This window comes from Pan troglodytes, chromosome 9 (assembly GCF_028858775.2).
Source record: "Pan troglodytes isolate AG18354 chromosome 9, NHGRI_mPanTro3-v2.0_pri, whole genome shotgun sequence".
Classification (NCBI taxonomy): domain Eukaryota; kingdom Metazoa; phylum Chordata; class Mammalia; order Primates; family Hominidae; genus Pan; species Pan troglodytes.
The window spans coordinates 5,421,362-5,447,158 of NC_072407.2; the positions used below are offsets into that span (position 1 = coordinate 5,421,362).

The window sequence follows — 25,797 nt, forward strand, 5'->3', positions numbered from 1 at the left end:
GACTGCCCAGAGAAGCTGGCACCCCAAACCCCACACCAGAGGCCAAGCTGGGTGGGATGAGTGTGCTGCCTGATCTTAATCCTAACCCTATCCCTCCTCTGTCCACAGAGAAGTATGCTCAGCACTGGTGCTCGCAGCTGACTGATGCCGACGGCCCCTTCGGCCGGTGCCATGCTGCCGTGAAGCCGGGCACCTACTACTCGGTAACATCTGCCGCCTCTTGGCCTGGTGGGGCTCCAGCCACTGAGCCTCATGGCTGCCTCCAGGAGGGCTGGGAGGGCACTGGTGGGCTCAGCAGGCAGGACTAACCTTTCTAGGTTGTGATGGGCACCAGGGGCTGGAACCCAGTCTGTCTGTCCAGCTCCATTCCCCACATCCCCACCCACCCATTCACTCATTCACACATTCACCACTCACCCACACACTCACCCATTCACCTACTCACTCACCCGTTCACCCATTCACTCACCCACTCACTCACCCATTCACCCATTTACCCACTCACCCATTCACTCACTCACCCACTCATCCACCCATTCACCCACTCATTCACCCATTCACCCATTTGCCCCCCCACTCACTCACCTATTCACCCATTTACCCACTCACCCATTCGCTCACTCGCCCACTCACCCATTCACTTACTCATCCACTCACCCACCCATTCACCCACTCACTCACCCGTTCACCCATTGGCCCCCCCACTCACCCATTCACTCACTCATTCACTAGCTTACTCACTCACTCACTCACCCACTAGCTCTTTCACTCACTCACTCACTCATTCATTCACTCATTTCTTCACTGACTCATTCACTCATTTACCCACTCACTAATTCCTTCACCTACTCATCTACTTACTCATTCACTCATCCGCTCACTCATTTACTCACTCATTCACGAATTTCTTCACTCATTTACTCATTTACTCACTCACTAATTCCTTCACTTATTCATTACTCACTCACTCATCCACTCACTCACTCATCCACTCACTCACTCATCCACTCACTCACCCACTCACTCACTCATCCACTCACTCACTCATTCCTTCATTCATTCCTTCACTCACTCATTCACTCATTTACTCACTCACTAATTCCTTCACCTACTCATTCATTCACCCACTCATCCACTCACTCACTCATCCACTCACTCATCCACTCACTCACTCATCCACTCACTCATCCACTCACTCGCTCATTCCCTCATTCATTCCTTCACTCACTCATTCACTCATTTACTGACTCACTAATTCCTTCACCTACTCATTCATCCACTCACTCACCCACTCACTCATCCACTCACTCACTCATCCACTCATTACTCATCCACTCACTCATCCACTCACTGATTCCCTCATTCATTCCTTTACTCATTCACTCATTTACTCACTCACTAATTCCTTCACCTACTCATTCATTCATGCACTCATCCACTCACTCACTCACTCATCCACTCACTCGCTCATTCCCTCATTCATTCCTTCACTCATTCACTCATTTACTGACTCACTAATTCCTTCACCTACTCATTCATCCACTCACTCACCCACTCACTCATCCACTCACTCACTCATCCACTCATTACTCATCCACTCACTTACTCATCCACTCACTGATTCCCTCATTCATTCCTTCACTCACTCATTCACTCATTTACTCACTAATTCCTTCACCTACTCATTCACTCACTCATTCATCCACTCATTCACTCACTCACTCATCCACTCACTCACTTATTCCCTCATTCATTCCTTCACTCATTGGTTAACCATGTTTATGGCATTTTTCTTGCACCTCCAGCCCTACACTAGGCCCAGGGGCTAAACTTCAGGGGTTTGTTGCCCACCTGGCCCCAGGGGCCAAATGAGAATTAGGCCAAGGCTGAGCTGATGTGCTGTGTCTGAGGCAAGCTGGTCTTGGCTGGACCTGTTGGGTCACAGAGATGAAGGATCTGGTCCTCCCAGTAACCCCTGCTCTGCACAGTGGTTCTGCTCCATGACATGCCAAGCAATTCTGCTGAGGGGGCAGGATGCCTGTGAGGACTCACAGAGGGGTCCTGGAGGCAGGAAGACCTGGGATGGGAGGACCCTGGCTGCTGGATGTGTGGCCTGCAGGGCGTGGGGGGCCACCAGGTGTGGGCTGGGGTCTCTGATGCCCCGATGACCCCCTTCCCTGCAGAACTGTATGTTTGACACCTGCAACTGTGAGCGGAGCGAGGACTGCCTGTGTGCCGCGCTGTCCTCCTACGTGCACGCCTGTGCCGCCAAGGGCGTGCAGCTCAGCGGCTGGAGGGACGGCGTCTGCAGTGAGTGCCTGCCAAGCCCAGCCCCTTTCCCTCGCTGGGTGGCCGCGGGTCTTGGGGTGCCCCCAGTGTGCACAGGTTGCTCTAAGGGCCCCCGTCCTCTGTGCTGGGCTTGAGGGCAAGGAGCGCCCAGGTCAGTGTGGCCTTGGACCCGGCCGAGGAGGGGAGGGGAGGGTAGCCGAGAGGGCTGGGCACACTCACTGCTGGCTGCCCACTGCCGGGCTGTGTGTCCTGAGAATCCCCTCTTCCTGGCATCCCGCAGCGAAGCCTATGACCACTTGCCCCAAGTCAATGACGTACCACTACCATGTCAGCACCTGCCAGCCCACCTGCCGCTCCCTGAGCGAGGGGGACATCACCTGCAGTGTTGGCTTCATCCCCGTGGATGGCTGCATCTGTCCCAAGGGCACCTTCCTGGACGACACGGGCAAGTGTGTGCAGGCCAGCAACTGTCCCTGCTACCACAGAGGCTCCATGATCCCCAATGGGGAGTCGGTGCACGACAGCGGGGCTATCTGGTAAGAGCTCCCGCTGTGGACTGGGGGGTCCCTCGCGTCTCCTGGCCCAGGGTGAGGCTCTGACCACCATCTCCTCACAGCACCTGCACACATGGGAAGCTGAGCTGCATCGGAGGCCAAGCCCCCGCCCCAGGTGAGTGCCAGAAAGGAGGCACTGTGGCCCCCAGCCTCCTCATCTCCATAAGAAATCCTGAAAAATGGCTTCAGGGTTAGCCCCACCGCAAGTCAGCGGGGCTGGTGGTTGTCCATCAGCTGCTCAGTGTCAGGCATGGTTTGTGCCCTCTAGGCAGCAAGGGGGAAGAAGGGAGGGTGTGGGCGCACATATGACACTCACACCCACTCATGCACATGCTCACACACCCACTCATGCACACGCGGACACGCCCACTCATGCACACACACCCATTCATGCACACACTCACACATGCACATGCTCACACACCCACTCATGCACACGCATTCACACCCTCATGCACACGCACTCACACCCACTTATGCAACACTCACACACCCACTCATACACACGCACTCACACCCACTCATGCACACACACCCACTCATACTCATGCACACGCTCACACACCCACTCATGCACATACACACCCAGTCATGCACCCACACTCATGCACATGCTCACACACCCACATGCACACGCACTCACACCCACTCATGCACACACACCCACTCATGCACACGCACTCACACCCACTTATGCAACACTCACACACCCACTTATGGACACGCTCACACACCCACGCATGCACACGCTTACACACCCACGCATGCACACACACCCACTCATGCACACACATACTCATGTACACACACTCACACCCACATATGCAACCCTCACACCCACTCATGGACACGCTCACACACCCACTCATGCACATGCACTCACACCCACTCATGCACACGCACCCACTCAGTGCACACGCACATGGCACAGACACGTCCTCCCTGAACACATGTTTGAGGCACCGCAGCAGCCTGTGGCTGGGCCCCCTGACGGCCCCTCCCTCTCCAGTGTGTGCTGCGCCCATGGTGTTCTTTGACTGCCGAAATGCCACGCCCGGGGACACAGGGGCTGGCTGTCAGAAGAGCTGCCACACACTGGACATGACCTGTGTAAGCCCCTGAGGACTCCCCAATGACAGACCCTCCATCCGCCCCTGCCTGCTAAGGGCGCCTGCCCCCAGGGTGGGCAGTGGTGAGCCTCTGACACATTAGGCCATGGGCTGCCCCACGTCCCAGAGGACCCCTGCCCATGTGCTCCCGGACTCCCTGGTCCTGTGGTCCCTCCACTGTGGTGTGGGTGAGCTGTCCCTGGGAGGACCTGGCAGGCCCCGTGCCCTGCCCCATCACTCAGTGGTGTCTGCTGGCCCTGCAGTACAGCCCCCAGTGTGTGCCTGGCTGCGTGTGCCCCGACGGGCTGGTGGCGGACGGCGAGGGCGGCTGCATCACTGCGGAGGACTGCCCCTGCGTGCACAATGAGGCCAGCTACCGGGCCGGCCAGACCATCCGGGTGGGCTGCAACACCTGGTATGCCGGGGGCTCAAAGCCCATGGGGGGCGTCAGGCCCAGGAAACCAGAGGCCCTCCTTAAAGACGGGCGAGCCCCCAGCACAGGGGTCCCAGGAAAACGCAGGGCACAGACTCAGGGCTGGACGCCACCAGCAGCCCCAGCCAGGGAGGCCCAGTGGGCACGTGTCTATGGTGCCAGGTCCCCCCGGGGGTAGGAAGGCTGCACCCAGTCAGGCAGGCACCCTGTGTGTGCTCTAGCCTGACCCCCAGATGTCCCCCAGCACCTGTGACAGCAGGATGTGGCAGTGCACAGATGACCCCTGCCTGGCCACCTGCGCCGTGTACGGGGACGGCCACTACCTCACCTTCGACGGACAGAGCTACAGCTTCAATGGAGACTGCGAGTACACGCTGGTGCAGGTGAGCCGGCGCGTTTGGGGTCCTCACGGCGGCCCCCGTGGCCCGAAGCTGCTCACTGCCTCTCTGCGGCTGCCCCAGGGTGCACACAGGTTGTCCCCGCCTCATCCTCCTTGCGGGAAGGAGGGCAGGGACTGCCTGGTCCTTGACGGCCTCTGCTTCCCCAGAACCACTGTGGCGGGAAAGACAGCACCCAGGACTCCTTCCGTGTTGTCACCGAGAACGTCCCCTGCGGCACCACAGGGACCACCTGCTCCAAGGCCATCAAGATTTTCCTGGGGGTGAGCGAGGCCGGGCGGTCGCGTGCCCTCCAGGAGGCTCCCATGGCAGCGTCTGGTCAGGTGGGCTGGGGTTCTTGCTGGGGGCCCTGAGTGACCCCTTGCCATGCAGGGCTTCGAGCTGAAGCTAAGCCATGGGAAGGTGGAGGTGATCGGGACGGACGAGAGCCAGGAGGTGCCATACACCATCCGGCAGATGGGCATCTACCTGGTGGTGGACACCGACATTGGCCTGGTGCTGCTGTGGGACAAGAAGACCAGCATCTTCATCAACCTCAGCCCCGAGTTCAAGGTGAGACTATGCCCCTCGTCCAGGCCAGGGCCGGCTGGAAACCTGGAGGTGGGGTGCGTGGAACAGGTGGGCAGAGACGAGAGGCACAGAGACACAGAGAGAAACACAAAGATGGAAGCGGGGTGGGAAGTGGGGGGGACGGAGCCTTGGCAAGGGCAGCGGGTCAGGAGACTCCTTGGCTGGGTGTCAGTGTTCTGGGGCCAGAGCAAAGGCCCGCACCCTGGCGGATTTGCCCGCAGCCTGGACACTGGAAGTCCAGCAGGGCATCCACAGGGCCGAACTCTTTCAGAAGGCTCTGGGGGCTCCTTTTGGCCCCTTGCATCTGCCGGGGTCCCCAGCGCTCCTTGGCTGTGGCCACATCGCTTGGATCGCCGCCCGGTCTTCACGCGGCCTCCTCCCTGTGACTGGGTCTAAGTTTCCCTCTTTTATAAGGACGCCAGGCACTGGATTCAGGACCCACTCATTACCTCGATCTGCAAGACCCCATCTCCCAGTGAGGTGCCATGCATAGGCGCCGGGGTCAGGACTAGGCGGGTCCTTCGAGGCCACGTCAGCTTCTTTTTCTCCAGGAGGGGCTTGCGTCTGGCCCCGGCCCTCGGTGCTCAGCTGCACTGCCCGGGGCCTTCCCAGGTGTAGCTGGAGGTGGGAAGGAGGAAGCAGCACCTGTGGTCGCTGTTGGCCACCTGGGTGGGAGGAGGCGGCCACAGGGCAGGGTGGCCCTGGGTGGGAGGAGGCGGCCTCGGGGCAGGGTGGCTCTGGCCTTCTCGGTTTGCTGCACCCACCTCCACCTCTCCCGGTGCCTCTGCAGGGCAGGGTCTGCGGCCTGTGTGGGAACTTCGACGACATCGCCGTTAATGACTTTGCCACGCGGAGCTGGTCTGTGGTGGGGGACGTGCTGGAGTTTGGGAACAGCTGGAAGCTCTCCCCCTCCTGCCCAGATGCCCTGGCGCCCAAGGACCCCTGCACGGCCAACCCCTTCCGCAAGTCCTGGGCCCAGAAGCAGTGCAGCATCCTCCACGGCCCCACCTTCGCCGCCTGCCACGCACACGTACGCTGGCCGGGGGGCGTTTCTCTGGGCCCAAGGGGGTCATGGTGACCCAAGGAGCCCCCAGAAGGGAGAAGGGAATGGGGGCTGGGGGACAGCTGCCAACCAAGGGTGTGGGCTGCTGGGACTGGCGCTGGTATGGACTCGCCTGGAGGGGCTGGGCTTCCAGCTCTGACACCTGTCAGCTATGGTTTCGGGGCCCTGGGGGGTGTTAACCCCAAGGGCTGCCGAGGAAGCCCCAGGCACTGTGGATATTCAGATGGGCCCAGCCGGCCACTTGGGGATGGGCATTCGCCCTCCCTGAGCTCCACTGGAACTCGGCCCCGGTCAATGTGCCAGCATGGGCCCGGTCCCCAAGAGCCCGCTGGGTGGGTGGGGGGGTCCCTGGAACCTGAAGCCCCGTCTCCCTCAGGTGGAACCGGCCAGGTACTACGAGGCCTGCGTGAACGACGCGTGCGCCTGCGACTCGGGGGGTGACTGCGAGTGCTTCTGCACGGCTGTGGCCGCCTACGCCCAGGCCTGCCATGAAGTAGGCCTGTGTGTGTCCTGGCGGACCCCGAGCATCTGCCGTGAGTGCGAGTGGGCACCTGGGGAAGAACAGGAAGCGCCGGCAGCGTGTGCCCCACCACACTCGCCGCTGATGCGTGGGGTGTGGGGCGGGTGGGGAAGGTTTCCAAATAAACAGAAACACCTGGGCCCAGAGAGGAGGGAGTGGCTGACGGAGGGGTCGCTGGCGTGGTAGAACATTATGGGCAGTGGGGTCAGCAGAGCTGCCCAGCTCTAGAGAGGAGGGCGTGGCTGACGGAGGGGTCCCTGGCATGGTAGAACGTTCTGGGCAGAGGGGTCAGCAGAGCTGCCCAGCTCTAGGGAGGAGGGCGTGGCTGACGGGTCGCTGGCGTGGTAGAACGTTCTGGGCAGTGGGGTCAGCAGAGCTGCCCAGCTCTAGGGAGGAGGGCGTGGCTGACGGGTTGCTGGCGTGGTAGAATGTTCTGGGCAGAGGGGTCAGCAGAGCTGCCCAGCTCTAGGGAGGAGGGCGTGGCTGACGGGTTGCTGGCGTGGTAGAACGTTCTGGGCAGAGGGGTCAGCAGAGCTGCCCAGCTCTAGGGAGGAGGGCGTGGCTGACGGGTTGCTGGCGTGGTAGAACGTTCTGGGCAGTGGGGTCAGCAGAGCTGCCCAGCTCTAGCCCACACGGAGCCTTGCCGGGAACGGGCACTGCTGGATCTGCTCTGACTGGAGACCCCACTCTGGTGGCAGCCTCCGTGGCACCCTGATAATTGGGGGGTCCCGATCTGGCCCACCCTCCCCTGTCCCCATCTTGTGATGGCCGGGAGGTGCAGGGGAGGGAAGCGGCTTTAGAACAGCCCTGGGGTGCGGGGCCTCTGCGAGTGAGTTCCTGGGACCCCACCGAGCCCTTCCTTCCTCCCTGCAGCTCTGTTCTGCGACTACTACAACCCCGAAGGCCAGTGCGAGTGGCACTACCAGCCCTGCGGGGCGCCCTGCCTGCGCACCTGCCGGAACCCCCGCGGAGATTGCCTGCGGGACGTCCGGGGCCTGGAAGGTGGGCTGGGGCCGGTCGGGAGGGGTGGCCTGGGCTCCGCCGCCTGTGGCCTTCTCCTGGCCCCTCGAGAAGCCTCTGTGGCCCCAGCTTCCAGCACATTCTGGTGCTGTCGGCGAGGCCCGCTGCTTGGGGGCTGGGCGGAGCCCTCCAGAGCGAGGCGGACGACACTCGGTCTGGTTGTGACTCTGGCCTCTTTGGCCTGCAGGCTGCTACCCCAAGTGCCCACCAGAGGCTCCCATCTTTGATGAGGACAAGATGCAGTGTGTGGCCACCTGCCCAACCCCGCCTCTGCCACCACGGTGCCACGTCCATGGGAAGTCCTACCGGCCAGGTGCAGTGGTGCCCTCGGACAAGAACTGCCAGTCCTGGTGAGTCCTTTGGTGGGAGGAATATGGAGCCTGCAGCATGCAGGGGAATTTGGCCACGGCCTGGGCTTTGGGTGGGGCTGGGAGCGGCAGGGCTGGGGACCTCCCCGTTACTGGAGTTGAAGCTGTGGGTCCTGTCCTGGCCCAGGCATCTGTGACATCAGCTTCTCAGGGACCAGCACCCCCATGTCCTGAGTCCCAGAGGCGGGACTGGGTGTAGGGCTCCTCTGGGCAGAAAACCAGCACAACCTCTGGGGAGCAGGCTCGAGGGGCTCAGGGGGCGGCAGGGTGAAGCTGGGCTGAGATGGAGCCCCAGGGTCCCCACCGGAAGGATGCCCATTAAAATCACCCCTGGAAAGTAATGGCTCCACTCTGGCACCCACCTCCCCTGGCCCCCGACTGGAGGGGCCCCACGAGGGAGGGACCTTGGGCTGACGCTGGAGAGACAACTGCTGGGACCCAGGTGGGGCCGGCCTCCTGTCCCCCAGTCCGGGGGTGCAATGCAGTGCCCAGGGAACTCCACCCCTGTCGGAGCTGCTCCCTGCCCGCCGTTGGTAGCATGGGATGCCCGTGGAAGGCACACGGCTGCCCCCACGCATCGGCCTGCCCTTCTTCCTTGTCTCCAGCCTTTGTACGGAGCGCGGCGTGGAGTGCACCTACAAAGCTGAGGGTGAGCGGCCGGCAGCCCCTGGGGCTGGGGTCCGGGGGTCTCTGTCTGCGCCCAGCCTCTGACGGGCCTGGGCCCTCTGTCCCCATAGCCTGTGTCTGCACCTACAATGGACAGCGCTTCCACCCAGGGGACGTCATCTACCACACGACGGATGGCACGGGTGGCTGCATCTCCGCCCGCTGCGGGGCCAACGGCACCATTGAGAGGAGGGTCTACCCCTGCAGCCCCACCACCCCTGTCCCCCCAACCACCTTCTCCTTCTCCACACCCCCGCTTGGTAAGGCAAATGCGGCCGAGGAGCCCCAGGGTGAGCCCCTCCCACTGCCTGGCACAGCTGCCCTTGCTGGACGCTGATGTCACAGCAGCTCTGGGCATGGGCGGCAGCCCCTGAGGATCAAGAAGGGATCGAGGAGCAGGGAGTCGGGCTCGGGGATGACCTGCTGTTTCCCCGCCAGCCACCTGCAGTGGGGAGGGCCTGGCCTCCAAGTCACCCCAGCAGGCCTGGCGTCCAAGTCCTGCCCTCAGCAGCCCCCGGGCCTGGCCTCATGGGGGTGTCAGGGGTCTGGCAGCCCAGGCTGGCCCCGGGGATGCATGGCTATCACTTGCCTCACACTGCTCAGGGCTCAGGTACCCCCATGTCCTCGCCCTCTTCTGGGGGATGTCTCAGGGCCCCAAGGCATCATCTGAGCTTCTCTGAGAGTAGAAAGCTCTGGAACTCAGGTGTTCTGGGGCACAGATGTGTGGACCCTGCTCAGGGCATGGCCTGGGAGCCACTTCCCTAAAACTCAGTCAGTTCGCCTGGCTCTTCAGAACCTGTGCCGCTCATGTGGGTTCTGAGCAGGGACCGTGGGTGGGGACAGGAAGACAGACCTGCTGGCGCAGCTCCAGACCGGTGACAGAGCCGCAGGGAGGGGCGGGGGCGGCCCCCAAGTGCCGGCCTCTCATGCTCAGCTGCCTTCTCTTCTGCCCACAGTCGTGAGCTCCACGCACACCCCCAGCAATGGCCCAAGCAGCGCGCACACAGGCCCTCCGAGCAGCGCCTGGCCCACCACAGCAGGCACTTCTCCCAGGACGAGGCTGCCCACAGCCTCTGCCTCGCTGCCGCCGGTCTGTGGGGAAAAGTGCCTGTGGTCACCATGGATGGATTTCAGCCGCCCTGGACGGGGCGCAGACAGCGGTGACTTCGACACACTGGAGAACCTCCGTGCCCATGGGTACCGGGTGTGCGAATCACCCAGGTCGGTGGAGTGCCGAGCCGAGGACGCCCCCGGAGTGCCGCTCCGAGCCCTGGGGCAGCGTGTGCAGTGCAGCCCGGATGTGGGGCTGACCTGTCGTAACAGGGAGCAGGCATCGGGGCTCTGCTACAACTACCAGATCAGGGTCCAGTGCTGCACGCCCCTAGCCTGCTCCACCTCTAGCAGTCCAGCCCAGACCACTCCTCCAACTACCTCCAAGACCACTGAAACACAGGCCTCAGGCTCCTCAGCCCCCAGCAGCACACCTGGCACCGTGGCTCTCTCTACAGCCAGGACGACACCTGCCCCAGGTACCGCTACCTCTGTCAAAAAAACTTTCTCAACTCCCAGCCCTCCGCCAGTGCCGGCAACATCAACATCATCCATGTCGACCACGGCCCCGGGGACCTCCGTGGTCTCCAGCAAGCCCACCCCCACCGAGCCCAGCACATCCTCCTGCCTGCAGGAGCTTTGCACCTGGACCGAGTGGATCGACGGCAGCTACCCTGCTCCCGGAATAAATGGTGGAGATTTTGACACATTTCAAAATTTGAGAGACGAAGGATACACATTCTGTGAAAGTCCTCGAAGCGTGCAGTGCCGGGCAGAGAGCTTCCCCAATACGCCGCTGGCAGACCTGGGGCAGGACGTCATCTGCAGCCGCACGGAGGGGCTGATTTGCCTGAATAAGAACCAGCTCCCACCCATCTGCTACAACTATGAGATCCGCATCCAGTGTTGCGAGACGGTGAACGTGTGCAGAGACATCACCAGACCGCCAAAGACCGTCGCAACGACATGGCCGACTCCACATCCAACCAGAGCTCAGACCCAGACCACCTTCACCACACACATGCCCTCGGCCTCCACAGAGCAACCCACGGCAACCTCCAGGGGTGGGCCCACAGCAACCAGCATCACACAGGGCACCCACACCAGACCAGTCACCAGAAACTGTCATCCCCGGTGCAACTGGACAAAGTGGTTCGACGTGGACTTCCCGTCCCCCGGACCCCATGGTGGAGACAAGGAAACCTACAACAACATCATCAGGAGTGGGGAAAAAATCTGCCGCCGACCTGAGGAGATCACCAGGCTCCAGTGCCGAGCCAAGAGCCACCCAGAGGTGAGCATCGAACACCTGGGCCAGGTGGTGCAGTGCAACCGGGAAGAGGGCCTGGTGTGCCGGAACCAGGACCAGCAGGGACCCTTCAAGATGTGCCTCAACTACGAGGTGCGTGTGCTCTGCTGCGAGACCCCCAGAGGCTGCCCCGTGACCTCCACACCTGTGACAGCTCCTAGCACCCCTAGTGGGAGAGCCACCAGCCCAACTCAGAGCACCTCCTCTTGGCAGAAATCCAGGACAACCACTTTGGTGACAACCAGCACAACCTCCACTCCACAGACCAATACAACCTATGCCCATACAAGCAGCACAACCTCTGCTCCTACAGCCAGAACAACCTCTGCTCCTACAACCAGCACAACCTCTGTCCCTACAACCAGCACAATCTCTGGTCCTGAAACTACTCTGAGCCCTGTTCCTACCATCAGCACAACCTCTGCTTCTGCAAGCAGCACATTTGGTCCTGGAACTACTCCCAGCCCCGCTCCTACCACCAGCACAACCTCTGCTGCTACAACAAGCACAATCTCTGCTCCAACAACGAGCACAACTTCTGGTCCTGGAACTACTCCCAGCCCTGTTCCCACCACCAGCACAACCTCTGCTCCTACAACCAGAACAACCTCTGCCTCTACAGCCAGTACAAACTCTGGTCCTGAAACTACTCCCGGCCCTGTTCCTACCACCAGCACAACCTCTGCTTCTACAACTAGCACAACCTCTGGTCCTGGAACTACTCCCAGCCCTGTTCCTACCACCAGCACAATCTCTGTTCCTACCACCAGCACAACTTCTGCTTCTACAACCAGCACAACCTCTGGTCCTGGAACTACTCCCAGCCCTGTTCCTACCACCAGCACAATCTCTGTTCCTACCACCAGCACAACTTCTGCTTCTACAACCAGCACAACCTCTGGTCCTGGAACTACTCCCAGCCCCGTTCCCACCACCAGCACAACCTCTGCTTCCACAACAAGCACAACCTCTGCCCCTACAACCAGCACAATCTCGGCCCCAACAACCAGCACAACCTCTGCCACTACAACCAGCACGACCTCTGCTCCTACACCCAGAAGAACCTCAGCCCCTACAACCAGCACAATCTCTGCCTCTACCAGCAGCACAACCTCTGCGACTACAACCAGCACAACCTCTGCTACTACAACCAGCACAATCTCTGCTCCTACAACCAGCACAACTTTGTCTCCTACAACCAGCACAACCTCTACTACTATAACCAGCACAACTTCTGCCCCTATAAGCAGCACAACTTCCACACCACAGACCAGCACAACTTCGTCTCCTACAACCAGCACAACTTCTGGTCCTGGAACTACTTCAAGCCCTGTTCCCACCACCAGCACAACCTCTGCCCCTACAACCAGCACAACCTCTGCCCCTACAACCAGAACAACCTCTGTCCCTACAAGAAGCACAATCTCTACCGCTACAACCAGCACAACCTCTGGCCCTGGAACTACTCCCAGCCCTGTTCCCACCACCAGCACAACCTCTGCTCCTACAACCAGAACAACCTCTGCCTCTACAGCCAGCACAACCTCTGGTCCTGGAACTACGCCCAGCCCTGTTCCCACCACCAGCACAAACTCTGCTCCTACAACCAGAACAACCTCTGCTCCTACAACCAGCACAACCTCTGCCCCTACAACCAGCACAACCTCTGCCCCTACAAGCAGCACAACCTCAGCTACTACAACCAGCACAATCTCTGTTCCTACAACCAGCACAACTTCTGTTCCTGGAACTACTCCCAGCCCTGTTCCTACCACCAGCACAATCTCTGTTCCTACCACCAGCACAACTTCTGCTTCTACAACCAGCACAACCTCTGGTCCTGGAACTACTCCCAGCCCTGTTCCCACCACCAGCACAACCTCTGCTCCCACAACAAGCACAACCTCTGCCCCTAAAACCAGCACAATCTCGGCCCCAACAACCAGCACAACCTCTGCCCCTACAACCAGCACAACCTCTACCCCTACAAGCAGCACAACCTCCACTCCACAGACCAGCACAACCTCGGCTTCTACAACCAGCATAACTTCTGGTCCTGGAACTACCCCAAGCCCTGTTCCCACCACCAGCACAACCTCTGCTCCTACAACCAGCACAACGTCTGCCGCTACAACCAGCAGAATCTCAGCCCCAACAACCAGCACAACGTCTGCTCTTACAACCAGCACAACTTCTGCCTCTACAGCCAGCAAAACCTCTGGTCTTGGAACTACTCCCAGCCCTGTTCCTACCACCAGCACAACCTCTCCTCCTACAACCAGCACAACTTCTGCCTCTACAGCCAGCAAAACCTCTGGTCCTGGAACCACTCCCAGCCCTGTTCCCACCACCAGCACAATCTTTGCTCCTAGAACCAGCACCACTTCTGCCTCTACAACCAGCACAACCCCTGGTCCTGGAACCACTCCCAGCCCCGTTCCCACCACCAGCACAGCCTCTGTTTCAAAGACCAGCACAAGCCATATTTCCATATCCAAGACAACCCACTCCCAACCAGTCACCAGAGACTGTCATCCCCGGTGCACCTGGACCAAGTGGTTTGACGTCGACTTCCCATCCCCTGGACCCCACGGCGGGGACAAGGAAACCTACAACAACATCATCAGGAGTGGGGAAAAAATCTGCCGCCGACCAGAGGAGATCACCAGGCTCCAGTGCCGAGCCGAGAGCCACCCGGAGGTGAGCATCGAACACCTGGGCCAGGTGGTGCAGTGCAGCCGCGAAGAGGGCCTGGTGTGCCGGAACCAGGACCAGCAGGGACCCTTCAAGATGTGCCTCAACTACGAGGTGCGTGTGCTCTGCTGTGAGACCCCCAAAGGTTGCCCCGTGACCTCCACACCTGTGACAGCTCCTAGCACCCCTAGTGGGAGAGCCACCAGCCCAACTCAGAGCACTTCCTCTTGGCAGAAATCCAGGACAACCACTTTGGTGACAACCAGCACAACGTCCACTCCACAGACCAGCACAACCTCTGCTCCTACAACCAGCACAACTTCTGCTCCCACAACCAGCACAACCTCCACTCCACAGACCAGCACATCCTCTGCCCCTACAAGCAGCACAACCTCTGCTCCCACAACCAGCACAACTTCTGCCCCTACAACCAGCACAACCTCCACTCCACAGACCAGCACATCCTCTGCCCCTATAAGCAGCACAACTTCGGCTCCTACAAGCAGCACAATCTCTGCTCCTACAACCAGCATAATCTCTGCCTCTACAACCAGCACAACCTCTTCCCCTACAACCAGCACAACCTCTGCTACTACAACCAGCACAACCTCTGCCCCTACAAGCAGCACAACCTCCACTCCACAGACCAGCAAAACCTCAGCTGCTACAAGCAGCACAACCTCCGGTTCTGGAACTACTCCCAGCCCTGTTACCACCACCAGCACAACCTCTGCTCCTACAACCAGCACAACCTCTGCCGCTACAACCAGCACAATCTCGGCCCCAACAACCAGCACAACGTCTGCTCCTACAACCAGCACAACCTCTGCCTCTACAGCCAGCAAAACCTCTGGTCCTGGAACCACTCCCAGCCCTGTTCCCACCACCAGCACAATCTTTGTTCCTAGAACCAGCACCACTTCTGCCTCTACAACCAGCACAACCCCTGGTCCTGGAACCACTCCCAGCCCCGTTCCCACCACCAGCACAGCCTCTGTTTCAAAGACCAGCACAAGCCATGTTTCCATATCCAAGACAACCCACTCCCAACCAGTCACCAGAGACTGTCATCCCCGGTGCACCTGGACCAAGTGGTTTGACGTCGACTTCCCATCCCCTGGACCCCACGGCGGGGACAAGGAAACCTACAACAACATCATCAGGAGTGGGGAAAAAATCTGCCGCCGACCGGAGGAGATCACCAGGCTCCAGTGCCGAGCCGAGAGCCACCCGGAGGTGAGCATCGAACACCTGGGCCAGGTGGTGCAGTGCAGCCGCGAAGAGGGCCTGGTGTGCCGGAACCAGGACCAGCAGGGACCCTTCAAGATGTGCCTCAACTACGAGGTGCGTGTGCTGTGCTGCGAGACCCCCAAAGGTTGCCCCGTGACCTCCACACCTGTGACAGCTCCTAGCACCCCTAGTGGGAGAGCCACCAGCCCAACTCAGAGCACTTCCTCTTGGCAGAAATCCAGGACAACCACTTTGGTGACAACCAGCACAACCTCCACTCCACAGACCAGCACAACCTCTGCTCCCACAACCAGCACAACTTCTGCTCCCACAACCAGCACAACTTCTGCCCCTACAACCAGCACAACCTCCACTCCACAGACTAGTACATCCTCTGCCCCTACAAGCAGCACAACTTCGGCTCCTACAAGCAGCACAATCTCTGCTCCTACAACCAGCATAATCTCTGCCCCTACAACCAGCACAACCTCTTCCCCTACAACCAACACAACCTCTGCTACTACAACCAGCACAACCTCTGCCCCTACAAGCAGCACAACCTCCACTCCACAGACCAGCAAAACCTCAGCTGCTACAAGCAGCACAACCTCCAGTTCTGGAACTACTCCCAGCCCTGTTACCACCACCAGCACAACCTCTCCTCCTACAACCAGCACAACCTCTGCCGCTACAACCAGCACAATCTCGGCCCCAACAACCAGCACAACGTCTGCTCCTACAACCAGCACAACCTCTGCCTCTACAGCCAGCAAAACCTCTGGTCTTGGAACTACTCCCAGCCCTGTTCCTACCACCAGCGCCACCTCTCCTCCTACAACCAGCACAACTTCTGCCTCTACAGCCAGCAAAACCTCTGGTCCTGGAACCACTCCCAGCCCTGTTCCCACCACCAGCACAATCTTTGCTCCTAGAACCAGCACCACTTCTGCCTCTACAACCAGCACAACCCCTGGTCCTGGAACCACTCCCAGCCCTGTTCCCACCACCAGCACAGCCTCTGTTTCAAAGACCAGCACAAGCCATATTTCCATATCCAAGACAACCCACTCCCAACCAGTCACCAGAGACTGTCATCCCCGGTGCACCTGGACCAAGTGGTTTGACGTCGACTTCCCATCCCCTGGACCCCACGGCGGGGACAAGGAAACCTACAACAACATCATCAGGAGTGGGGAAAAAATCTGCCGCCGACCGGAGGAGATCACCAGGCTCCAGTGCCGAGCCGAGAGCCACCCGGAGGTGAGCATCGAACACCTGGGCCAGGTGGTGCAGTGCAGCCGCGAAGAGGGCCTGGTGTGCCGGAACCAGGACCAGCAGGGACCCTTCAAGATGTGCCTCAACTACGAGGTGCGTGTGCTGTGCTGCGAGACCCCCAAAGGTTGCCCTGTGACCTCCACACCTGTGACAGCTCCTAGCACCCCTAGTGGGAGAGCCACCAGCCCAACTCAGAGCACTTCCTCTTGGCAGAAATCCAGGACAACCACTTTGGTGACAACCAGCACAACGTCCACTCCACAGACCAGCACAACCTCTGCTCCTACAACCAGCACAACCTCTGCTCCCACAACCAGCACAACTTCTGCCCCTACAACCAGCACAACCTCCACTCCACAGACCAGTACATCCTCTGCCCCTACAAGCAGCACAACTTCGGCTCCTACAAGCAGCACAACTTCGGCTCCTAAAACCAGCATAATCTCTGCCCCTACAACCAGCACAACCTCTTCCCCTACAACCAGCACAACGTCTGCTCCTACAACCAGCACAACCTCTGCCGCTACAACCAGCACAATCTCGGCCCCAACAACCAGCACAACGTCTGCTCCTACAACCAGCACAACCTCTGCCTCTACAGCCAGCAAAACCTCTGGTCCTGGAACCACTCCCAGCCCTGTTCCCACCACCAGCACAATCTTTGCTCCTAGAACCAGCACCACCTCTGCTTCTACAACCAGCACAACCCCTGGTCCTGGAACCACTCCCAGCCCCGTTCCCACCACCAGCACAGCCTCTGTTTCAAAGACCAGCACAAGCCATGTTTCCATATCCAAGACAACCCACTCCCAACCAGTCACCAGAGACTGTCATCCCCGGTGCACCTGGACCAAGTGGTTTGACGTCGACTTCCCATCCCCTGGACCCCACGGCGGGGACAAGGAAACCTACAACAACATCATCAGGAGTGGGGAAAAAATCTGCCGCCGACCAGAGGAGATCACCAGGCTCCAGTGCCGAGCCGAGAGCCACCCAGAGGTGAGCATCGAACACCTGGGCCAGGTGGTGCAGTGCAGCCGCGAAGAGGGCCTGGTGTGCCGGAACCAGGACCAGCAGGGACCCTTCAAGATGTGCCTCAACTACGAGGTGCGTGTGCTGTGCTGCGAGACCCCCAAAGGTTGCCCCGTGACCTCCACACCTGTGACAGCTCCTAGCACCCCTAGTGGGAGAGCCACCAGCCCAACTCAGAGCACTTCCTCTTGGCAGAAATCCAGGACAACCACTTTGGTGACAACCAGCACAACCTCCACTCCACAGACCAGCACAACCTCTGCTCCCACAACCAGCACAACTTCTGCCCCTACAACCAGCACAACCTCCACTCCACAGACCAGCACATCCTCTGCCCCTACAAGCAGCACAACCTCGGCTCCTACAAGCACCACAATCTCTGCTCCTACAACCAGCATAATCTCTGCCCCTACAACCAGCACAACCTCTTCCCCTACAACCAGCACAACCTCTGCTACTACAACCAGCACAACCTCTGCCCCTACAAGCAGCACAACCTCCACTCCACAGACCAGCAAAACCTCAGCTGCTACAAGCAGCACAACCTCCGGTTCTGGAACTACTCCCAGCCCTGTTACCACCACCAGCACAGCCTCTGTTTCAAAGACCAGCACAAGCCATGTTTCTGTATCCAAGACAACCCACTCCCAACCAGTCACCAGAGACTGTCATCCCCGGTGCACCTGGACAAAGTGGTTTGACGTGGACTTTCCATCCCCTGGACCCCACGGCGGGGACAAGGAAACCTACAACAACATCATCAGGAGTGGGGAAAAAATCTGCCGCCGACCGGAGGAGATCACCAGGCTCCAGTGCCGAGCCGAGAGCCACCCGGAGGTGAGCATCGAACACCTGGGCCAGGTGGTGCAGTGCAGCCGCGAAGAGGGCCTGGTGTGCCGGAACCAGGACCAGCAGGGACCCTTCAAGATGTGCCTCAACTACGAGGTGCGTGTGCTCTGCTGCGAGACCCCCAGAGGCTGCCCCGTGACCTCCACACCTGTGACAGCTCCTAGCACCCCTAGTGGGAGAGCCACCAGCCCGACTCAGAGCACCTACTCTTGGCAGAAATCCAGGACAACCACTTTGGTGACAAGCAGCACAACCTCCAGTACACAGACCAGCACAACCTCTGCCCCTACAACTAGCACAACCCCTGCTTCTACACCCAGCACAACCTCTGCCCCAACAACCAGCACAACCTCTGCTGCCACAACGAGCACAACTTCTGCCCCTACAACCAGCACAACCTCCACTCCACAGACCACCACATCCTCTGCCCCTACAAGCAGCACAACCTCGGCTCCTACCACCAGCACAACCTCTGCTCCTACAAGCAGCACAACCTCTGCTCCTACAACCAGCACAATCTCTGCCCCTACAACCAGCACAATCTCTGCCCCTACAACCAGCACAACCTCTGCTCCCACAGCCAGCACGTCAGCTCCTACGAGCACTTCCTCGGCTCCTACAAGCAACACAACCTCTGCCCCTACAACTAGCACAACCTCTGCTCCCATAACCAGCAAAATCTCTGCCCCTACAACCAGCACAACCTCCACTCCACAGACCAGCACAATCTCTGCCCCTACAACCAGCACAACCTCCACTCCACAGACCAGCACAACCTCTTCCCCTACAACTAGCACAACCTCAGCTCCTATAACCAGCACAACTTCTGCCCCTACAACCAGCACAACCTCCACTCCACAGACCAGCATATCCTCTGCCCCTACAAGCAGCACAACCTCTGCTCCTACAGCCAGCACAACCTCTTTCCATATAACCAGCACAACCTCTCCCCCTACAAGCAGCACAAGCTCCACTCCACAGACCAGCAAAACCTCAGCTGCTACAAGCAGCACAACCTCCGGTTCTGGAACTACTCCCAGCCCCGTTCCCACCACCAGCACAGCCTCTGTTTCAAAGACCAGCACAAGCCGTGTTTCTGTATCCAAGACAACCCACTCTCAACCAGTCACCAGAGACTGTCATCCCCGGTGCACCTGGACCAAGTGGTTTGACGTGGACTTTCCATCCCCTGGACCCCACGGCGGGGACAAGGAAACCTACAACAACATCATCAGGAGTGGGGAAAAAATCTGCCGCCGACCGGAGGAGATCACCAGGCTCCAGTGCCGAGCCGAGAGCCACCCGGAGGTGAGCATCGAACACCTGGGCCAGGTGGTGCAGTGCAGCCGTGAAGAGGGCCTGGTGTGCCGGAACCAGGACCAGCAGGGACCCTTCAAGATGTGCCTCAACTACGAGGTGCGTGTGCTCTGCTGCGAGACCCCCAGAGGCTGCCCCGTGACCTCCACACCTGTGACAGCTCCTAGCACCCCTAGTGGGAGAGCCACCAGCCCAACTCAGAGCACTTCCTCTTGGCAGAAATCCAGGACAACCACTTTGGTGACAACTAGCACAACCTCCACTCCACAGACCAGCACAACCTCTGCCCCTACAACTAGCACAATCCCTGCTTCTATACCCAGCACAACCTCTGCCCCTACAACCAGCACAACCTCTGCCCCTACAACCAGCACGACCTCAGCTCCTACACACAGAACCACTTCTGGTCCTACAACCAGCACAACCTTGGCTCCTACCACCAGCACAACCTCTGCTCCAACAACCAGCACAAACTCTGCTCCTACAACCAGCACAATCTCTGCCTCTACAACCAGCACAATCTCTGCCCCTACAACCAGCACAATCTCTGCCCCTACAAGCAGCACAACCTCCACTCCACAGACCAGCAAAACCTCAGCTGCTACAAGCAGCACAACCTCTGGTTCTGGAACTACTCCAAGCCCTGTTCCCACCACCAGCACAACCTCTGCCTCTACAACCAGCACAACTTCTGCTCCTACAACCAGCACAACCTCTGGTCCTGGAACTGCTCCCAGCCCTGTTCCCAGCACCAGTACAACCTCTGCTGCTACAACCAGCACAACCTCTGCTCCTACAACCAGAACAACCTCTGCTCCTACGAGCAGCATGACCTCTGGTCCTGGAACTACTCCCAGCCCTGTTCCCACCACCAGCACAACCTCTGCTCCTACAACTAGCACAACCTCTGGTCCTGGAACTACTCCCAGCCCTGTTCCCACCACCAGCACAACCTCTGCTCCTATAACCAGCACAACCTCTGGTCCTAGAACTACTCCCAGCCCTGTTCCCACCACCAGCACAACCTCTGCTCCTACAACCAGCACAACCTCTGCCTCTACAGCCAGCACAACCTCTGGTCCTGGAACTACTCCCAGCCCTGTTCCCACCACCAGCACAACCTCTGCTCCTACAACCAGAACAACCTCTGCCTCTACAGCCAGCACAACCTCTGGTCCTGGAACTACTCCCAGCCCTGTTCCCACCACCAGCACAACCTCTGCTCCTACAACCAGCATGACCTCTGGTCCTGGAACTACTCCCAGCCCTGTTCCCACCACCAGCACAACCTCTGCTTCTACAACCAGCACAATCTCTCCCCTTACAACCAGCACAACCTCTGCTCCTACAACCAGCACAACCTCTGCCTCTACAGCCAGCACAACCTCTGGTCCTGGAACTACTCCCAGCCCTGTTCCCACCACCAGCACAACCTCTGCTCCTACAACCAGAACAACCTCTGCCTCTACAGCCAGCACAACCTCTGGTCCTGGAACTACTCCCAGCCCTGTTCCCACCACCAGCACAACCTCTGCTCCTACAACCAGCATGACCTCTGGTCCTGGAACTACTCCCAGCCCTGTTCCCACCACCAGCACAACCTCTGCTTCTACAACCAGCACAATCTCTCCCCTTACAACCAGCACAACCTCTGCTCCTACAACCAGCATGACCTCTGGTCCTGGAACTACTCCCAGCCCTGTTCCCACCACCAGCACAACCTCTGCTCCTACAACCAGCACCACCTCTGGTCCTGGAACTACTCCCAGCCCCGTTCCCACCACCAGCACAACCCATGTTTCAAAGACCAGCACAAGCCATCTTTCTGTATCCAAGACAACCCACTCCCAACCAGTCACCAGTGACTGTCATCCTCTGTGCGCCTGGACAAAGTGGTTCGACGTGGACTTCCCATCCCCTGGACCCCATGGTGGGGACAAGGAAACCTATAACAACATCATCAGGAGTGGGGAAAAAATCTGCCGCCGACCTGAGGAGATCACCAGGCTCCAGTGCCGAGCCGAGAGCCACCCGGAGGTGAGCATCGAACACCTGGGCCAGGTGGTGCAGTGCAGCCGTGAAGAGGGCCTGGTGTGCCGGAACCAGGACCAGCAGGGACCCTTCAAGATGTGCCTCAACTACGAGGTGCGCGTGCTCTGCTGCGAGACCCCCAGAGGCTGCCCGGTGACCTCTGTGACCCCATATGGGACTTCTCCTACCAATGCCCTGTATCCTTCCCTGTCTACTTCCGTGGCATCCGCCTCCGTGGCATCCACCTCTGTGGCATCCAGCTCTGTGGCATCCAGCTCTGTGGCTTACTCCACCCAAACCTGCTTCTGCAACGTAGCTGACCGGCTCTACCCTGCGGGTTCGTGAGTGTTTCTGGTGCAATTGTTTCTAAGCTCACCCTGGTCAGTTTTTTATCCAGGAACGCCAAGCTGTGATGATGATAGGAGTCTCTGCTCTTTGTGGCACAGGCTCATTGTCACAGAGTGGCTGCTGGCATTCTCTGAAATTTTTTCCCATTACACAGGTGGTAGAAAGTGCCCCTCTGGCTCTGGGAGTTTTTTGCTTCTCCTTTGAGCAGGACTCCACTAAAGGCTGCCATGTCCCTTCCTCTTACAGGATCCACCATATACCACCACAGAGACCTCGCTGGCCACTGCTATTATGCCCGGTGTAGCCAGGACTGCCAAGTGGTCAGAAGGGTTGACAGTGACTGTCCGTCCACCACGCTGCCTCCTGCCCCAGCCACGTCCCCTTCAACATCCACCTCTGAGCCCGTCACTGAGCTGGGATGCCCAAATGCGGTTCCCCCCAGAAAGGTAACCCCCTACTTCTCACCCTTCTGAAGGCTCAGGGGCTCCTACAGGGAACTTGAATGTCTTTGCAATTAGTCTTCAGCTGCAAAGTCTTGAGAAGGTCACTGGCGCTAGTGGAGGCAGCCCGGCCGTCAGGAGAGGGCCGTGCTGTAGCCCGGCGTCTCTGATCACCCTGGACTTCCCAGGCACGTGCTTTCCCGACACTGGGTGTGTGGGGCCGAAGGCTGAGGCTGTGCTGAGGACAGCCAGGGCCAGAGCAGGTGGATGAGGCTGCACAGCCAGGGAGTGTGGCAGAGCCAGGGAGGAGCCACTCCCACACCAGAGGCCCCTGCCCCGGGCCAGCTCGGTGTCTGGGGTGGGTGCTGAGGGTGGGGCAGGAAGGAGACTGGGGCACAGCCACCCTCCCCTGTCCCCACACGGGACTCTCGGGACTGTGACCCCGAGAACCAAGGGGTGCCCCGGAGATCGGGAGAGGCCGGACCCTGCAGGTCTCTGTGCTTCTGCAGAAAGGTGAGACCTGGGCCACACCCAACTGCTCCGAGGCCACCTGTGAGGGCAACAATGTCATCTCCCTGCGCCCGCGCACGTGCCCGAGGGTGGAGAAGCCCACTTGTGCCAACGGCTACCCGGCCGTGAAGGTGGCTGACCAAGATGGCTGCTGCCATCACTACCAGTGCCAGTGTGAGTGGAGCGCTGAGCGGGAGCCAGGGCAGCCGGGGCAGCCACTCCCCACCCAGGTGGAAATGGGCGGGGCAGAGGAGGGGGCTTGGCTGAAGCAGAAAAGAATTGGGTGGGACAGCAGGAATGACTTCCCAGCATCAAGGCGGGGCCGCATGGGGCCGAGCCTCCCCCCCTTAGGGGTGCTGAGTGAATCCCTGTGAGCCTCGGAGCAGCCTGGCTGGAGAAGGTGGAGGAGTCTGTCCCTGCCTCGCTCCAGCCTTGTCAAGCGCCTGCTGGATGGAGCTCTGTGCAGACGCTGGCCACGTGTGTTCTGATGATGTGGAGGGTGTTGTGCGCCCTGTGAGACGAGACGGTGGGGGGTCAGGGACAGATGTGACCTGTTGGGAGGAAGCCCCAGGGCCATGGTGCCACCACTCGAGCCACCCGTAAGGCTGCCCCTGGGGCCTGGCAGGTGTGTGCAGCGGCTGGGGTGACCCCCACTACATCACCTTCGACGGCACCTACTACACCTTCCTGGACAACTGCACGTACGTGCTGGTGCAGCAGATTGTGCCCGTGTATGGCCACTTCCGCGTGCTCGTCGACAACTACTTCTGCGGTGCGGAGGATGGGCTCTCCTGCCCGAGGTCCATCATCCTGGAGTACCACCAGGACCGCGTGGTGCTGACCCGCAAGCCAGTCCACGGGGTGATGACGAACGAGGTGGGGGCGCGCCCGGTGTGCCGGGGAGGGGGTGGGGGACGCGGCTTTCCTGGCAAGAGCCTGAGCAGCGGCTGACCGCCCGCCCGCCTGCCTTCTGACTTCCCGTCGACTGTGCCCTGCGTCCAGATCATCTTCAACAACAAGGTGGTCGGCCCCGGCTTCCGGAAAAACGGCATCGTGGTCTCGCGCATCGGCATCAAGATGTACGCGACCATCCCGGAGCTGGGAGTCCAGGTCATGTTCTCCGGCCTCATCTTCTCCGTGGAGGTGCCCTTCAGCAAGTTTGCCAACAACACCGAGGGCCAGTGCGGTGAGGCCACAGGGCTCCGGGGCATCATCTGGCATTCGCGGGGGCGGGGGTGCCGGGCAGGGGCGAGGCCACCACGTGCCGCGTGTGCCGGTGTCTCTGCTTTCTGGCTGCTCTGCTGAGTGCAGGCCACACGCATGAGGCTTATGCCTGCCAGTACCTGCAGCTCCCCAGTACCATGGGGACTGTCCCAGGGTTGTTCTCGGGGGACAGTGAGGCACAGGCAAGGCCCGCTGCAGTTCACCAAGGTGTGACCCTGAGACACCAGGTCCTGTCCCCCAGCTGGGGGTGGGGCCAGCCGGCTCTGCTGTCCAGCAGCCTGACCCCACCGCGTCTGCCCAGGCACTTGCACCAACGACAGGAAGGATGAGTGCCGCACGCCTAGGGGGACGGTGGTCGCTTCCTGCTCTGAGATGTCCGGCCTCTGGAATGTGAGCATCCCTGACCAGCCAGCCTGCCACCGGCCTCACCCGACGCCCACCACGGTCAGGCCCACGACAGTTGGGTCTACCACGGTCGGGCCCACCACACCGCCTGCTCCGTGCCTGCCATCACCCATCTGCCAGCTGATTCTGAGCAAGTGAGACTTGGGTGCAAGGAAGGGAGGGTCAGTGCGGCCGCCCCACCTCCCACCCTTCCAAGGGCTGGAGGGGAAGAGGCGCATTTTCAGGGGGCTCCTGAGAGGAAACGAGAGCTGCTGGTACCACAGACCAAGGAGGGGTGGGTGTTAGGGAGAAGTGGGTGCCGGGGAGGGGTGGGCACTGGGGAGGGGTGGGTGCCAGGGAGGGGTGGGCACTGGGGAGGGGGGGATGCTGGGGAGGGGTGGGTACTGGGGAGGGGCGGGTGCCGGGAGGGGTGGTCGTGGCTGGAATGCTGCCAAGGGGTCACCAGGGTTGGCCAGCTGGGCCGTCTCTGAGGCTCTCTGCTGGCTCAGGTGTATGGACGGAGGCATCGGTCACCACCCCCAGGCAGCTCCCAGGTTTGCAGGGCAGGGGTTGGGGGGGCCAGGAAGAAGAACTTGCAGAAATAAATGGATGATGCCATCTGGACCCCCACCCCCAGCGCCCAAGCACACAGAATGTGTGGAAGGAGCCTGTCCGGGAATACAGGAGGGCAGCCACACACCAGCGGCTGCTCTGGGACTCGCCTCACCTGGGGACTGCCCTGAAGCCTGGGAGCCTGACGTGGAGCAGGCAGGTGGCCGGAGAGGCTGCACCCAGCACCCCGCCCATCCCTCCCACAGGGTCTTTGAGCCATGCCACACCGTGATACCCCCACTGCCGTTCTATGAGGGCTGCGTCTTTGACCGGTGCCACATGACCGACCTGGATGTGGTGTGCTCCAGCCTGGAGCTGTACGCGGCGCTCTGCGCGTCCCACGACATCTGCATCGATTGGAGAGGCCGGACCGGCCACATGTGCCGTGAGTGCCACCACTGTCCTCAGGGTCCCAAGTCGCTTGTGAGGGGCACAGGCACACCGGTGGACCATCAGGGTGGGCTCGGGCAGTCAGTGGGGGACCTGGAGGAGGAGGGGGCAG

The 25,797-nt window shown here is 60.1% G+C and overlaps 1 protein-coding gene across 1 annotated transcript in view; it reads left to right on the top strand.

Moving 5' to 3' along the window:
- MUC5AC (mucin 5AC, oligomeric mucus/gel-forming) overlaps window positions 1-25,797 on the top strand; it is a 43,220-nt gene that overhangs the window by 12,450 nt on the left and 4,973 nt on the right. Inside the window, 28 exon segments of the mRNA XM_063783583.1 lie at window positions 109-203; window positions 2,184-2,232; window positions 2,235-2,266; window positions 2,268-2,310; window positions 2,570-2,825; window positions 2,906-2,958; window positions 3,853-3,953; window positions 4,216-4,367; window positions 4,630-4,768; window positions 4,933-5,046; window positions 5,156-5,335; window positions 6,144-6,383; window positions 6,793-6,949; window positions 7,810-7,938; window positions 8,144-8,306; window positions 8,930-8,973; window positions 9,062-9,250; window positions 9,947-13,270; window positions 13,363-13,689; window positions 13,868-14,157; window positions 14,235-14,751; window positions 14,882-22,114; window positions 22,372-22,571; window positions 23,075-23,249; window positions 23,701-23,951; window positions 24,078-24,261; window positions 24,601-24,838; window positions 25,502-25,680. Coding sequence (XP_063639653.1) covers window positions 109-203; window positions 2,184-2,232; window positions 2,235-2,266; window positions 2,268-2,310; window positions 2,570-2,825; window positions 2,906-2,958; window positions 3,853-3,953; window positions 4,216-4,367; window positions 4,630-4,768; window positions 4,933-5,046; window positions 5,156-5,335; window positions 6,144-6,383; window positions 6,793-6,949; window positions 7,810-7,938; window positions 8,144-8,306; window positions 8,930-8,973; window positions 9,062-9,250; window positions 9,947-13,270; window positions 13,363-13,689; window positions 13,868-14,157; window positions 14,235-14,751; window positions 14,882-22,114; window positions 22,372-22,571; window positions 23,075-23,249; window positions 23,701-23,951; window positions 24,078-24,261; window positions 24,601-24,838; window positions 25,502-25,680 — 15,054 coding nt within the window.